Consider the following 16,011-nt stretch of genomic DNA (forward strand, 5'->3'; position numbering starts at 1 on the left):
CAACTTGAAAACTTGGCATGGTACAGTTTGGCTGAGGCAGTGTGGCCCTGCCACCAACATGACTTTTTCTCAAACATACTTCCATGCCATTTCCTGATTATAACTTCAAAGAAGTAGGTGGAATATTTTTAGCTCATACCGTTAACTGCTCTTTTCACTTATAAATCTTACTGACAGATAATATATCAATAGTGTATACGCTTTGCATGTTGGAATTATGGGGGAGTTTTCCAGCTGCCTTGGAGTCAAATAGAAGTTTTTCCACTCAGGTCACTGAAAAAAAAAATGGAGTAGTGTGTCTACTTCTGGGCTCCCCAGTACAAGAAAAACAATGACAAACAGGAGTGAGTTCAGCAAAGGCTCACAAAAACGATTTGGGTTCTAAAGCATACAACATATGAGAAGAACCTGAGAGAGTTCAGTTCATTTAGCTGGAAGAAGAGAAGGCTAAGGAGGCATCTAATTCCTGTCTTCAGCCACCTAAGTAGTAATTAGAGAGAAGAGAGAGCCAGACTCATCCCAAGAATGCTCAGAAAAAAGGCAAGAGGCAATCAACATAGGCTGGACCAAGGGAAATTCCTATTTGATACAAAGAACAGAAGTTTAAACCATGAGGATGATCACTCACTGGAGCAGGCTGCCATATCTCCAGCCAGGGAAACATTCAGCACTCACTCAGATGAGTTACCCAGAGCAACCTGCAATTTCAAAAGTGAATCTAACTGTGAAGCTGGCCCTGCTTTGAGGAGCGAGGTTGACCGCATGACCTCCAAAGGCCCCTTCCAAATTCAGCTACCATGTGATGCTATGAAAATACGTGGAACACATGTAGCTACTGTTCTTCACGGCTTTCCAAGAACTCACCACTGAAACAACATTGCAATACACACAAGCAGTGCAAACTGACAGTTCTCAGATAATGTAATTTTATATATAGTTTTTTCTTTTCTTTTTTTTTAGAATGTAGTGGTTACAGGACATATAGATTCTGCACTGGGACTGACGATTTTCCTTTCTACTATTATATATACACAATATCAAAAATACAAACAAAGGAATTCTCTCCACTTTCATCTCACAAATCACGTCCCTCTTTTATGTTAATTTTACAGCAGAATAACACTTTTGACACATTGAACTTCTGAGTGGAATATTTAAGTAATTTCCCTGTCTTCTGTAAGCTTCTGATAAAGGCAAGAAATGCAGTACAGTCTGTTAAAACAGACTTTAAAAACAAACCAAAACAAAAAATCCAACCCCAGTGTCTTTCACTCTGCCTTTTCTCTGAACTTGCTCCAGGCCGGCCTTACAGGAAAGATGGACTGCAGCATTCTTTTTGACCCTTGGGATCATCTTTTATTCTGTTCACTGTTCATTCGCTTCATAATTTTAGGAAAGGTTGGTTGTTTGCTGCAACACAACTGGCAAATAAGGTTAAGAGCAGCCAGATTATCTACAGCTTTGTGAGCGTCTTTAAGTATGCAGAAAACAAGCAAGCGCTGATTAAAATTCTGGGAAAACACCCTAGTGTTTGAATTGCAAGTAATTGTCTGGTAAGGGATTCACTGATGCTTATCTGGGATTCTCAGAAACAGCAGCAGACTGTTGTTCTCTTCATTATTCAACCACAGTGCTTAAAATGGCATGGGAAAGAAGATACTAATGACATTCAAAAAACATTTACAGAAACCATAAATGCTGTAGCACTATGTCAGTCTGTGCTCTCTATCTTCAGGCAGGCAGGACCATGCCTCTTGGTAGTAGTGGTTGTTCCATTACTATCTACAAGTGATTTTGTCCTGAGATAGGTGAACAAATCTTATTTCGTTTTTAGTTTTTAGAGTTAAAATCATCAGACATTTGCTTTTCCATCCTTTTCTACTGCCCTTATGACACATTTTGCTTATTGCACCTCAACTGTCGATCACAAAAGTATATTAGTGATTTTTACTAGTAAATTATAAGTTTTTATAAGGCAAATTCTTAACATTCTGAATGGTGTGGCCACTTTCTTGATGCAGATGTAGAAAAAGCTTTTATCAGCTGTGAAAAATAAAACAATCTCTAGGAGATCAATAACAGACAAAACCTTATACCAGTGCCCTATGTTTCTCCCTTCTACATATTCCACATTACTGGAGGAAGAAAGGGAGGAGAATGATGTTAGAGTGCATAACTAATTCCACCACCACTGACAGCACAAGCTGTGGGCTGTCACAATCACAATGATGAACTAGCAGCTTCACAGCAACTGCAGAAACAATCCTGAAGATTTAGAACAACACACTGCAACACAAGCATCATTCCTCTGTCTGTGTTTGCTGGCTGGTAACACAAAGCAGTCTACTCCCCATGTCAGGGTGCATATATTCCAACAACTTGTGCAATGCAAAGTCTCAGGCACAGAGAAGTCCCTGTCCAGATACAAGCTAGACCCTCCATCAAAAGGCGGTATATCTACCCATTAAATCAGATCTGCTAAGGTATATCTGAGGTGTTAAAACCTGAAATGCCCAAGTTATGCATTCATATCTCTAGTTAAGTTCCTCCTCAGTAGGAGTTGTCAGCCACTGAGAGCAAAGACCACCCTGGACTCTCCTAGGCATAGCAGCAGTGGTAACTGCAGGTAGTCATCAATCTGAAAACAGAAATAATCCGTGTGTGCCCGGCTATGGACTCAGATGAGTAACTTGGGGAATTTAAAATTAGAACAATTTTGTCAAACATATTTTTGTTTGCTGTATGCTAGCAAAGGAGACAGTTTGAGTAGTTGGAAAAAATTTCACATGCCCTGCATTAACTGTAAAGCTCTCTTCTTCTTCTGTTACTACTTAGAGTTTAAGAGTCAGAGCTCTAGCACTCCATAAGGGCTGGTAAGCATGTGGTCACTTAAGTAAAAATATCCTCAGAATGAATTAGTCCAGAAAGCTGACAACTTACAATGACCATGAAAACTTTCTTGAGACAAAGTGGACTGGGTATGTTTAGAAGAGTCAGATGCAAAAAAATCCAAAATATCCAACCATCCAGTTGCTAGCTGTATGGATGGATATATTGGGCCATAAGTGCTCTGTGGAAAACACAAATTTTACACGTTTGGAAAAAAAAGGAGAATCTGAGAATAGTATGGCATGTTCACATAGACCAGAGTGACTAAATAAAATTAACTTTGCACAGAAGGAAATTTCCTACAAATATAGATGGAACTTCAATTTGAATGGAAATAATAAATTAAAAAGAATTAAGTGCAGTAATTCTAGACCTATTGTTTCACTCAGTTTACTTTTTTCCTTCTGTAGCCTTCTTTTTCTTTTGTTATTGTTCACATGATGATGCCAAGATGACATCTTTTAATCAGGTTAGACAAAATCCAACTACCTGCTATCAAAAATCCTAGTAATACATGGATTATATACACCAAATTTGCTTCACTTTAAAAAGTTAGATGAAAGTATTGAGACATGATAGAAAGCATCTCAAGAGTGTATATGAATGGTTATACTTTTGAAACATGCGAGTTGCTAACAATCATTCACACGTAAAAGTGATTCACCAATAAAGTTAAAAGGCAAGCACATGTAGTTACTATGCATTTCATCTATACAAAGCAAAAAAGCCATCATGAATCTATGTTATTTTTCTCTGTGCTGTATTGCATAAAGTTCATTCCACACTGGGGAAAAAAAAAAAGAGTATCAAATCAGCCACAGGAAAGACATAAACAGAAAAAAAACATTGGTTGTTGGTGGAAAGATATGGAGTCTCTAATTTATTTTAACATAGAAGGCAGATCATCTGTTTCATGCAACAAAGCTCTGCTCAACAGTAGGGAAGAATGTTGTACTCCAAGTCAAAAAAACGCTGCCTTTTCGAGCAGCAGAGCCATAGAAAATTTATTTTCCTGTTAGTGCTTGGTGACAGCACTGCAATGAAGGAAGTTTAAAATCACATCTGCTCATGCTAGATTAAACATCAACATATGAAAGTGATGTGACAGTCTTTGCCACTTTTCTTGCAACTATTGTCATGCAAGTTAGAACAAGTCTCAGGTTTCCTATTTGATAATAAGTCAAAGAAATTAACCAATCAACCTTTGAGCTTTAAAATCCATCTGCAGTTCACAATAAATTATGTCACAGGTGTGTGGTGTAGATAATTGCTCTAGATTTTTCTGACATTTGCAGGAGTTTTTATGTTTTAAATAGATGCTCCTGAGCTGTGTATTTTTATTGAGAGGGTTCTTGAACCTTCAGGCTTTCAACTGAGTTTTCCTGAAATCATAAGACTGACAAAAGTGCTCTCCTCTTCCTCAACTATTGCTTTTACTTTTCAAATAGAGTGCTAGCATTTTGGTTTGGGTATAGCTATTTTTTGGACAACAGTAAAACTGAAATTTTAGCTGCCTGTGTTGGAATGTTTACGGCATGATTCAACACAGCAAACTAGGCAGGAGACAGAGAGCCATACCTCTAACCAGCATCCGCTTCCTTCTGGCTGGATAACTAAACAAGGATTAGAAAAAAAGACCTTTCTCCTGTGATTTTCGGGATGGTCATAGCGTTACTTAGAGACTCCAGATAATAGAGCAGTGCTGTCCAAGCTACAGAAAACATCTTCTGAGACTGCCTAGCATGGCCTTCTATGTATATGGTAAGGTAGGAATGAGAAATGTTGGCCTTTTCAGAGAAAGAGCTAGTTTCAAAAAGGGTTAACAGATGTGGCACTCACTTTCACGGACTTTTCATTAATGTCCATCACTGTGTGCTATTCAAATATTAGCTGCAGATACCATGTGATTTACCTTGCCACAAAAAAAAAAGATAACTCATATCTTTGAATACACAGTTAGTTGGTGAATAACTCACTAGTACATTAGTAGAAATTTTGCAGATGGTGGTTAGCAACCTATTGGAAGAGTATTATTGTTTATATTTGAGGTATGCTGTAAAATCCATGAAACACTTATGAATATACAGGAATCATAAGCTGTATCTATAGTGTTTCCCTATGATTTTTATAGTTTTTATGACTCCCTTTCCTGGACACAGCTCTATTGCTTCCTGTTAATGGTCTATAACATTATTTGTCTTTGCCTTAGTTCTGGAGCCAGCAAAGTTACTCAGTGAAGCAGGTTCTCTTAAGGTGGCAATGAGTAACAGTGATGGCAGGCTCATTTTTGTAAATGTGAAAACTAACACATTCTGAGAAGTCTTTCCTCTCACAAAGACTTGATCACTTCTGATCACTGCTTGGCTATCTGTAAAGTACCTTAGGAATTTTGCTTAATCGTCTGTGCTGGGCTGTCATCTCAGATGGTGAAATTAATGATCCTTTTCAAAACTAGAGAGGTGCCATCAGAGAGTAAATTGCAGCAAAAATACAAAGAAGCCCAAATACAAAACCATGCAGTTATCACCAAGATTGTGTCCAAACTTTAGGAGGTGTTATACTGCAGGGGAATTATACTTTCTAGAGCAACCACAAAAGTGAAATAGACAGTCCAGCTAAGCTCACTACCTCTGCTATGGTTCTGGGAGCCAGCTATGCCAGCTGTAACACTGAGGCAAAGATGCTTTGACTAATATCAGTGCTGACAATAAAAGAACAAAGAATTCTCATGAAAGCCAGAGCCACTATATTAAAAGAAATAAATTCAATTTTAAGCATACAGTTTGAAAGTCAGAACACGATTAGTCAGAACAATTATCAAGGAAACATTAATGGAAAAAGTTATTTAGCTGGCTTTAGGCAGAGTTACAAAGTTCTTGTACAGGCTCTGAGATTAACAGATCTGGCCTAGATTTTTCTTTTTTCTGAAATAACAACCACATACAGTAATATTTACAATACTTCAGAAAGCTAGGACATTGTGAAAGTAAGAGAACATCCATGTGTCTAAAGCATAGAGTCTTGTGAACATTTCACATATTAGAGAGAGATGTGTTTTTCTAACTGGATCAGACCTCTTTTAAAAGTCCAAGACATTCATGGATGTGGTCAGACTCATGGCTGGTTACATTAATCAAACTTTTCAAATCTTGTCTCAGTGCAATAAGTTGGTCATATCATTGTAAATTTTAGTATCAATATAAAATATAAAGAAGACATAAACTTTATTTCAAAGAAATGTGCTGGCATTTTCAGAACAAAAAAAGTTTTTCAGGGCATTATAACATTTTGTATTATATTTAAAAAGCATATTTACATAAGTTTTTAACTATGATGGCCAGCAAAAAAAAATAATTTAATTAAAAAAAATTCTGTATGCCTTTGGAAGTCAGATGAGTTATCTAAGTCTGTTTAGAAGCTGAGTGTTATCTAGTCAAACATGTATAATTATTGCTTATAGTAATAAAAATAATAGGTGGACATAATCTCTACCAAAATAAAAACAGCAACAAAACAAAAAAAGTATTTCCTCAGTGGACACTTAGAAGTGCTCTTGCACATATTAACTTATACACTAAACTAGCAGTTAGTTCAGATCACAAAATTGTTGTTAGCTGATTCAATTAAAGATTTAAAAAATTGGGAATAATTTATAATTTGTTCACATTTAAAATGTACCTGGTACATGAATGAGTTTTCTTATACTGTTATTCTTATTTTTGGCTTGTGATATTTATGATGAAAGATCTTCCTGTTAGACCAAATATGGAAGAATGCAGGGTATGTGTCTTCTAAATGAATAAATAAAAATTTTTAAAAAACTATATGGGCCTATTTACCTTTCAAACTCAACATATTCTTGGCCATCTGTTGCTTATAACATTGATTTTCATTGCTTTTGGCATCATACCTGCTAAAGTCAGTTCATATTAATGTCAGAGATGTCACATAAAGAATAAAAAATGTGTCTGCATTTCAGCTACTGAGGCTGCGGAGGAAGGAATGCAATATAAAACCAGCAGATACTTGAATCCACCTAAAGAAACTCCATCTTGTCTGTGTTTCATGGGTAGCCTGCTGTTTCTATGTCTATGAAGAGTTAATGGCTGAATCAGGGTAGGAGGGTTCAGAAGTTGTTTATTTTGAAGGTAACTATGCTATTATGTAGCTCAGGGTCCAATGATCGGTATGCAAGAAGATTGGTGACGGCTGTGACGTACTGTGACAAACAGTGAAGTGACATGCTGATTGACCTGTGAGCCCAGTGGAGAAGCCAGTTAATACCAGTAAAATTCATGATGTGTTTCTTTCTGCCAGTTTGGTTGACATGCCATTGATACATGCTGGAGAGATAATGTCATTAACCAAGCTGTACTGCAGTATCTGCCGCTTCCACAGACCTATCAGGGACACCCATGGGTAAGATGGCATTTGGTTTATGTAGCTAATGAAAAACTGATCAGTTGTTTCTTGGCAGTCACCAGCAGTTTCTCAGCAATCTTGCAAAGATGAAGAAATGTGTGCTCACACAGTTGTAGGCTGTCATCCTTGCACATTAAACATGCATTGACCTGGTTTACTTTAATATGTGAATGTCAAGCTTCTGTTCCCCAATCACTGATCTATGCAGCAGAGTTGACACAACACAGTTTCTATATGTACTAGCCAGAGTTATCCCCTTTTCTCTCTACTTGCCTCTCTGCACCAACCTATCAACAATTTCCTGAAATTCAGCTATTTCTTCTCTCAAGAGGAAATGAAACCTGATACATAATAACATAGGGAATGAAATTACACATAATGTCGCAGGAGTGAAAACCACAGAAAACCAAGACAAACAAATCTAGCAGCGATAAGCAGCACACCTACCTTAATTAAACCCTCCCTTATGTTTTCTTCTTTATTGGGATAGACTAATTTAGGAACTAATTCTGATTTCAAGAAAGCCACCAGAAAAATCTCTCATTGACTGCCAAAACACAATCTAGCCCACTGTTTTTCCTGCCTGTTTTCTTTCATATTGCCTAAAATTAATCATATACACCAGCAGAAGAAGAAAATGTGAAATCACATGATTTTCACAGCAGATGAGAACATTCCATCTCTTTAATAACAAGATGCTTTAGAGGAAGTGCATAAAAAAATCACCCTTGCAGCAGCATTTCTGGGACAAAACAACAGGAGTTTTCATTTTCAGAATCAAATTCCCCAGGTGACTGGACTCCCAACATTTCCATGTCATCAAACTTAGACCACAAAACTGACTGCAGGCATGGAATTTAAGATTACCTATTTTTCCCCAGTTACATTTTTGTCAAACACCCATTGGCTAACACCCTCACACATGGAGCTTTCACATCACTTTAAGCCTCATCTGTATTGTTTTCATACTTACTTTCAGAATTGGATATTATAATTTTCCCTCTAAAGGTCAAATCGCTGAATGAAATTTGTTTGGGCAGAATCTCAGAAGATAAGTGTGCAAAACTGTGTATCCCGAGTTGTCTGGCTGAGATAAAGAGCAATGGAGTTCCTTTTGGCCTGTAAACGTGTTATGGCAGATAACTTCTAAGATAAACCTCATTTGATGTGGAAAGGGTTGGAACAAACCAAATGTGTTTAAACAATGATTATGGACTTTCAAGACTCCTACTGAAGTCACATTTTGTAGTAGAACAAAAGACTGCCCTAAACTCAGTAAGTGGTTGAGGAACAAAAGTGTGAGTATGAACCTGTTGGAAAACCACTGTCACCACTTTGCCTATGTGCTGAGACTCAAGATATAACCATTGCAATGCTGGGCCTCTGTTCTCCTTATTCTGAAAATCTGGTTAGAATGAAGAGTTACTTTCATCTCCATCAGGGGTGGATAAATCATGAGCAACATCTAAGAAATGAAGTTCCTGCTCAAATGAGCTAAAATCTTCTCTTACCTTATTCTTTCCACACTTTCCATTTTCTGTTCTCCACCAAAAAGAAGAAAAGAGCAGAAAACATTATTGTCCCTCAACAGCACTGCTGACTTACTCCTTTTTCCCCAGGGGTCTGACAAAAGGAAGAAGCTGAAGGGAGAAAATTTGGAGGGAAGGGCAGCTAAGATAAGAGGGGGATGAAGAAAATCATTGTGGGAGTCTGAAGTAGCAGAGCAAGCAAGGGAAACATTGAATTTGTTACGAGCAACTCAATGTAGCAGGAGAAAAAACATGCATGTTTTGGACAGAGAATATATTATTCGTTGCAACAATATTAGAAAATTTACTCAGCTTCAGCATAAACATCTGATCTGTGGTACAGTGGTATATACATTCAAAAGCAGTATGGTTGACTGCAGCCTCTTCCTCTGACCTGGATAAAAGGGCTTGTGTTGTACAGCTTGGCAACATGGCAGATTTTCCAGGCTTCCAGGGGATGTTAGTTCAATCACTACTGAATTCATTTCAGTAACTTTTCTGCTGTGGGCATGAAATGTCTGTAAATACTACTTTTTCTATATCTGTTCCTTGGGGAATCCTCCAGGCCCAGTAAAGGAGCCACCATCATCACAAGTTGTTGTATAAAGGGTTAGGAGAGCATGAGTAAAATGGCATGGGAATATGGGAATGAAAGAGTAAAGAAAACTAGAAGAAAATAGCCAAGCTGTGAGCATTAATATTCTGAAATACTCTTTTGAAGGGAGGAGGAAGAGTGAATTAAAATTTTGGACTAACATACTATATCATTTCTGATAGCATAATTACAGAATCTGAATAAACAACAGTTTTCTTTGTTGGGGGTAAAGGGAAAATAGTTTTATTTTTCAACTTCAAAAGTAAATTGATCATCTTCTCTGTAATGTTCAAGGTTGGCTTTTTTAGCATTCAGTCAAAACCAAAAGTTCTTATTTCAAGAGTGTTTGAAGAGCTTTTAGAAATAAGAAATACCAGTATTGCCTCTGCTTTCAAGATATCACAGAACAGTTGCTAAATTACAAAAATATATCACCAAATAAGCTAGAATTTTTGGAGCTTACCTTCCTACGATGCGATGGCACAATAAAATATGTTTCAATATTATGCTTCTTCAAGAAACTATTCCTTTCATGACCATATCCTGGTTCTACCTCATAGTCCCCGTTTAGGCACTCTAAGGTGGTCTTTGTAATGTGAACTTTCCTGGAGAGAAAAATCTTGCATTGTTATTTGAAGCAAAGATATATTATGAGCTAGTTGCTACTGAAATACACTCTTGCACAGAAGATCATCAAGAGGTCAAATCACATGCAAAACCCTATTTTTTATATAAAAATAAAGTTTTGTTTTGTCTTTTCAGCCAAATAGAACATAGACATATTTCTATTAATTACATGCATTTTCTAAACTTGAAGAAAGTGAACAAAAAGATAACTGTTGACTGTCCAAACACGTGCAGATTTGTTGATTTGTAGAAAGTGGAAATCTGCACATCATCTTCCACTGGCTTTTTTAAGATTTTACCTCACTGCCTGCTTTGAGAAACATGCTGCTGTTTGAAACTTGTGACTTCACACTCCAAATCTCTCCTACATAAAGGAGAAATTTCTTTTTCTGTTCCCCTTCATGTCTCTGACTAATTTCGTTTACTCTGTTTTCTAGGCAGCTTTCTAATTCATGTTGTTTTGGCAGCACAGCCATCTTTGACACTATTTGTGAGTTGTCTTATCCTAAAAACTGTCTTCATATTTTCTCCCGAAAGACCCTTTATAGTTGAAATGTCTTCACAGAAGGTATCTGAAAAGCTATTACTGCTTTCCTCTATTAAACATGTTCAGATTTTTTTCGCTGGAAAGCCTTAATATAAGGAACATACAAAATACAGTGCCAAAACTCTCTAAGGCAAAATAACCTAAGAAACAGAAATTCACTCATCTTGACCATAAAAATTAAGAGGTTTCATTGTCCTCCTGTTCAGCAAATCATGATCTTGTAAAAATCCAGCAGAGGATGGTAGGTTCCAGTACAAATTTCAGTTGCACACAGAAGCACACCCATGTATCTTTGTGAAAGTGCAGTGTGCATTTAAATCAGATCCAAGGCTGTCCAAAGAGTACTTAAAATTCCAAGATGTGGCCCATGGATTGGCTGCAGATTTATGTGCTACCGTATCATTGGCACACACACCATCAATATTTGAGTACATAAACAGGTATTTTTTTTCTATAGCACGCTTAGTTTTGGAAATCTTGCCATGTAAAAGGAGTAGGGCACCCCACCACCATGTGTAGAGGTGCAAGGGTAAAAATTTCCTGGAATAACTACAGGGTTTTACTTTTATAACCTGAAATGGCACAAGTCTAGCATTCCTACATTCCTAGCATTGCCTCATTCCTACTCTTTGTATTTGGCAGCTTCTAATAAGGAAATGTATTGCTTCTAATCTAACCTATTACTAACATAAATATCAAGGCTGTTTGGAGAATTCCATGGGATAAATCACATAATACATTGATTGCTCTTACTGAACACAACCCTTCTTATCAAACGCAATTCCATTGCAAATGCCTCAAAGAAGGAAATAAATTCTTCACCCAGACAGGTTTCCGTTTCTTTTTCTGTGGTTCTTTCTCAGACTTACCCAGGCAGTCCTCCAGCTTCCATTACATTAGCTAAAGTCACATCATTTGACCAGACATCATATTGCCATTTTCGGAGACCCAGGACCCCACAAAGCACCCTGCCTGTATGCAATCCAACTCTCATGTTGAGATCAACCTCTGTAGCTTCTGCAACAGACCTGGAATAGACAGCATCAGAATATTAGTCTTTAGGCAGTAACACTGCCCTTGATTTTCATTACATGTTTCATTACATTTAATAAAATAAAAAAAGAAAAAAGAGACAACAAATCATGTGTAGTAAATGGCTTTGTCACAAAACGTCCCTAAGACTATAACATTTAGGTTTTATTTGCCACCTTTGCAGTATTTGCTACAAAAAATATTTTACTGGGAGATAAACAAAGAACTTCCTGGCTCTAACTCACTCAGAAACAAACAGTTTAAATCCTGCACTTTCCTGTTTACCTTGTGTCTCATATTTACTTGTCATAAATGTCCATTTTTCATAATGCCTACTTATTTCAGCAGGATGATAAGTGACCACAAAGTGGTTGCTGGAATCAAATGAGGATTTTTGAAACTGTCTTATTAGGCTTAATTTTATCCTGACATGTAAATAAGCAAACATATTTCAATTCTACCATTACTCCAGACTGCTTTTGACGAAGTATTGTAATGCGCTACCTGAATTCTTCTTTTTACCCAAAATCTCTGTTAGTATTTCTCCTTATCCTAGCACTGGGTTTACTGGTTGGTGGATTTTTCTCTCTCTAATTCTTTTTTAGCCACCCCCACTTCACTTGTATAAACACCATGTTTGATCCTATGTTGACTAAATGAATTTCATCATGAAGGAGTTTAATATTAAACATTAAGGAAAAGATTGGTCTTGTGAATAAAATATAAACTTGAGTCACTCAAGACTTGCATTTAATTTTTCTTCTCTTTTACCTCAGTTAGTTGTGACTCAAAGTAATTTTATCCTCTTTCAGTTCTCCATCAATCAATATAAAAATATAAAATGATACTTTCTTTTCCTTACTCCTTTTGTTTGCAGTAGCTTGATCTCAAGTTAATAGTGAAAAACATTTTATTTCTAATTAAAATAAATTAAACTGGAAAAAGAGCGTAGTTTGGACCCTTACATTCCTCTCTGTGCAGCACAGAGTGTTAAAAATAATTTTTAAAAGTTATTGTCTCATTTATGTTGTCAAAGCTTAGATTTGTGATGTTCTCTAAGTTTGCCATTTAATTAAAATTCAACTTGAATGAAAACCTACTCAGTTAAAAATTAACACTTTTTTCCCAAGTGTCTCAAACTGTCAGTCTTCTTGGATGTTACTTATTTAATATTTTATGATATTTTTTCGATTAGTATTTTCAGCCTGTGCTACAGCTAGGAAACTGTTGCATCTACTAGTAATTACATAGAGTTGTGCTGCGACTTTACCTTTATGATATGGTCAGCTAATCATCATGATGAGACTGAAAGGGCACAGACATGCTTAAATGCTCTTACAGTTTCTGTGAGAAAAGAGTTATGGAGAGGTACTAGTTGAGAAGGTTCTAGTAGGTTCAATTACCCAGTTACAGGAGTACAGGACAAAGAAAATGATGAAACCAATAAATCAGTGCAAGAACAGCAGATGAAACATGATTATAAACAGTAGTATCTTTCCGAAGTTCCTGCAAGAGTGGCACAGAAACCATCTATAAGTACGGACTTGCACCTGTAAATTAAATCTAACCTTCAGAGATTCTAATTGTGTAGCTGGGAAAGGAGGAATTAATCGGCAAAGTAATTATTAAAAGCATTCTTAATTTTGGTGCCACAGTAAGGAAGGATTTTTCATTTCTGTGAATGCAGAACATGCTATAACTCGCACCCTGTGCTGACTTCTGAACACTGAAAAGGAGCCTTGAAGCTAACAGTCTTACACATTAGAGATAAAACTGTGCATAAACCTTTGTAGCTTTTTCTGTTATAGAGACACCTGTTATTCCGCAATTAAGTTGCAGTGCAAAATGAGATCATATCGGTGAACATATGAAACTGACTAATCACTATAAGACTTACTTTCATTAGTTTTTTAAATTTATTTTTTCCAATGCATTTAATAGAAAACCTTAAACTAAGGCTCTGGCTATAATTTTCCCTTGACCTTCATCGACTATTATCTTGTTTAAAGTATTGTCCAGCTACACTGGATCTGGCAGAGAGGTCCTTAGGAGGACTTTTCAACTATTTCAGGAGTAGTCACTGTATTTGTCCCTTGTATAGTTGTACTTGTTTAAATACAGTTAACAGAAGGGGCAGCATAGGTCAAGACGTGGGGTGAATAGCACAAGATAACTGGGCTCAATTTAAGTAAGGAGCTCTGCAGCCATGAAGTGCTGAAGTACATACCATGTCAACCACCACTAATGTGAGTAACATGGAGATCTCTTTTGTTCCCATAGGGAATCTGGGCATACCACATTTTTCAGTCATATTTTATGCAACAGCACAGAAAGGCTTATGCACAGCTTTCTGAAAGATGAAATATTTCCTTGTCCTAGTTCTACTCACTGCAGGTCAGTTTTCCTTTATTCAGTAACTGTTCCCAGTCAAGCTTCAAAAATGACTCCAAGGAGTCCTAAAAGGACTCGGGTGTTATGGGGCTTGTTCTTCACACAGTCTGCTTGACAAAGCCTTGAGGAAATTAAAGGAGCTAATAATATAAACCACTTAATGATAACTTATCCTTTGTATCTTCACCTGTGAGTGTGCATTGTGCCATTAACAGACTGATCTTACACTAAGACTATACCTTGCAAACCAAAGCCCTTCCAGATTATACCTTGCTTGCCTGTCTCTGTTCTCCTGCATAACTAAGTACCTCTGTAATTACCTTCACTGGTGAACCTGCAAGTGTGTGAGTTTCTCTGTTTGCAAACTAATGTTACTTTTTTTCCCATTTAAAACAGTATATAAAACCTCAGGTTAAGTGTAAGTGGAAAGACAGTTAAATTCAGACATTGATAAAGACCACTCCAGACTCTCGACCTTGCTTTGTCTCAACTGGCTTGAGAGAGAGGGGGAAATTTCATCTGCTTTTTAAAATTTGAACAGCATAACAAAAAGTAAATGCAAAGAAATGAGCAAAGAAATACAACATGGCTGACCACACTCCTTGTCAAATAAGCTGGACTGTATTATGTACCAATGAACCATAAAGCAGAATCTGAAAACACTTTATGTTTTGAACAAAAGACTTCCAGAAGTAGTCACTTAGTAAAAAATCTAAATCAAGAACACATTTCTACATTTTCCCTAGAAACTACAGTGTGTTTCAGGGGTGCTTTGACCATTATTAAATTTGAGTAGGAAAAAACCAGTTCATTAAAATTTTTTAATTTACCTTTAAGACCTGTGTGCCTTTTATGTTGTTAATTTCCATGAATATACCCCACTGAACTATCAAAAATGAGGAATGTTAAGTAATATGTAAAGAATAGACTTCAAATAAGAGCAGTACCACAATCATATTCCCAAACAACATCAACATTTCTGCACTAAAATATCACAAAAGTGTCCAATGATGCAGTTTAAATTATAAATACATTTCTGAAAAAAATATCAGCACTTCATAAACAAGCCATGAATAGGAAATAGAATAGAAGTTTCTCAAATAAATTATTCATTATAACTTATTCTCTCCTTGGTTCAGATATACTGAAAAGTTTTCCAAAGGTTAATAGAAAAGTAGGCCCAGAAACAAATAGAAATTGAAAAATATTTTCTTTTTAAACTAGAAGCGTGCAGAGTCTATTTAAGTGACTAGTAAGATAAACATCTACCCTGACAGCTCAAATATCCTACCAAGCCTTTAAATTTCAGTTCTCTCCTAAGCAACAAATATTTCATGGGCTGCTACAAACCATCAAAGTCATTTAGATCACCTGCAGAACAGCTCCAGACCTGTGCTGCATTTGAAGGAAAAAAAACCCCTCTGCATCCTGTTTCTTATAAGTTATTTAGGACTTTTCTTTATGTCTAAAAATATCTGCATAGAAATAGATGTTTCCCGGTTAAAGGCATTGACAAGATTTTTGGTTCAGTTACATATGTTTGCTTTGTATATATGCACAGTTCTAAGGTGCCCTTTAATTTTGCACGGCTGCCTAAATATTTCTGTGTCAGTCCCATTTCAACATCATCAGGAATTGGTTAGTTCTTGGATGTTAATGACAAATACTATCTTCCTGTGGACCGCTCTGTCAGCCTGGCAGGCCATGGGAGGAGAGGCTGCAGGCCATGGCCTACAGTACTTAGTAACACCTGTGTGCTAGGCCCCCTTGCCCTCTCTCTGATTTGTCTTCCCACAAGGCAGGGACTGAAGAACAGACTTCTCAGGCAAGTCACTTTTGTTGCTTGAAAACCTTTTCTGTCCTCTTTCACCAGCTGTTTCTCCAGGTCAAGTTTGTGGTGTTTTTTTTGTTTGTTTGGGATTTTGGAAGGGGGCGGTTCTTTTATAAATATTGACCAAAGCTGTATGCTTTCCCACTAC

The 16,011-nt window shown here is 36.8% G+C and overlaps 1 protein-coding gene across 1 annotated transcript in view; it reads right to left on the reverse strand.

The window, feature by feature from the left end:
• The window catches only part of ADCY1 (adenylate cyclase 1), a gene marked incomplete at its 3' end in the record, with an annotated part of 176,574 nt that overhangs the window by 42,253 nt on the left and 118,310 nt on the right, over window positions 1-16,011 (reverse strand). The window contains exons 6-7 of the mRNA XM_082015514.1: window positions 11,479-11,637; window positions 9,899-10,040 (exon numbers count right to left, since the gene is read on the reverse strand). Of these exons, the coding sequence (XP_081871640.1) occupies window positions 9,899-10,040; window positions 11,479-11,637 (301 nt within the window). The remainder of the gene's footprint in view (window positions 1-9,898; window positions 10,041-11,478; window positions 11,638-16,011) is intronic.

Source organism: Phaethon aethereus (genome assembly GCF_964289735.1).
Source record: "Phaethon aethereus genome assembly, chromosome: 2".
Classification (NCBI taxonomy): Eukaryota; Metazoa; Chordata; class Aves; order Phaethontiformes; family Phaethontidae; genus Phaethon; species Phaethon aethereus.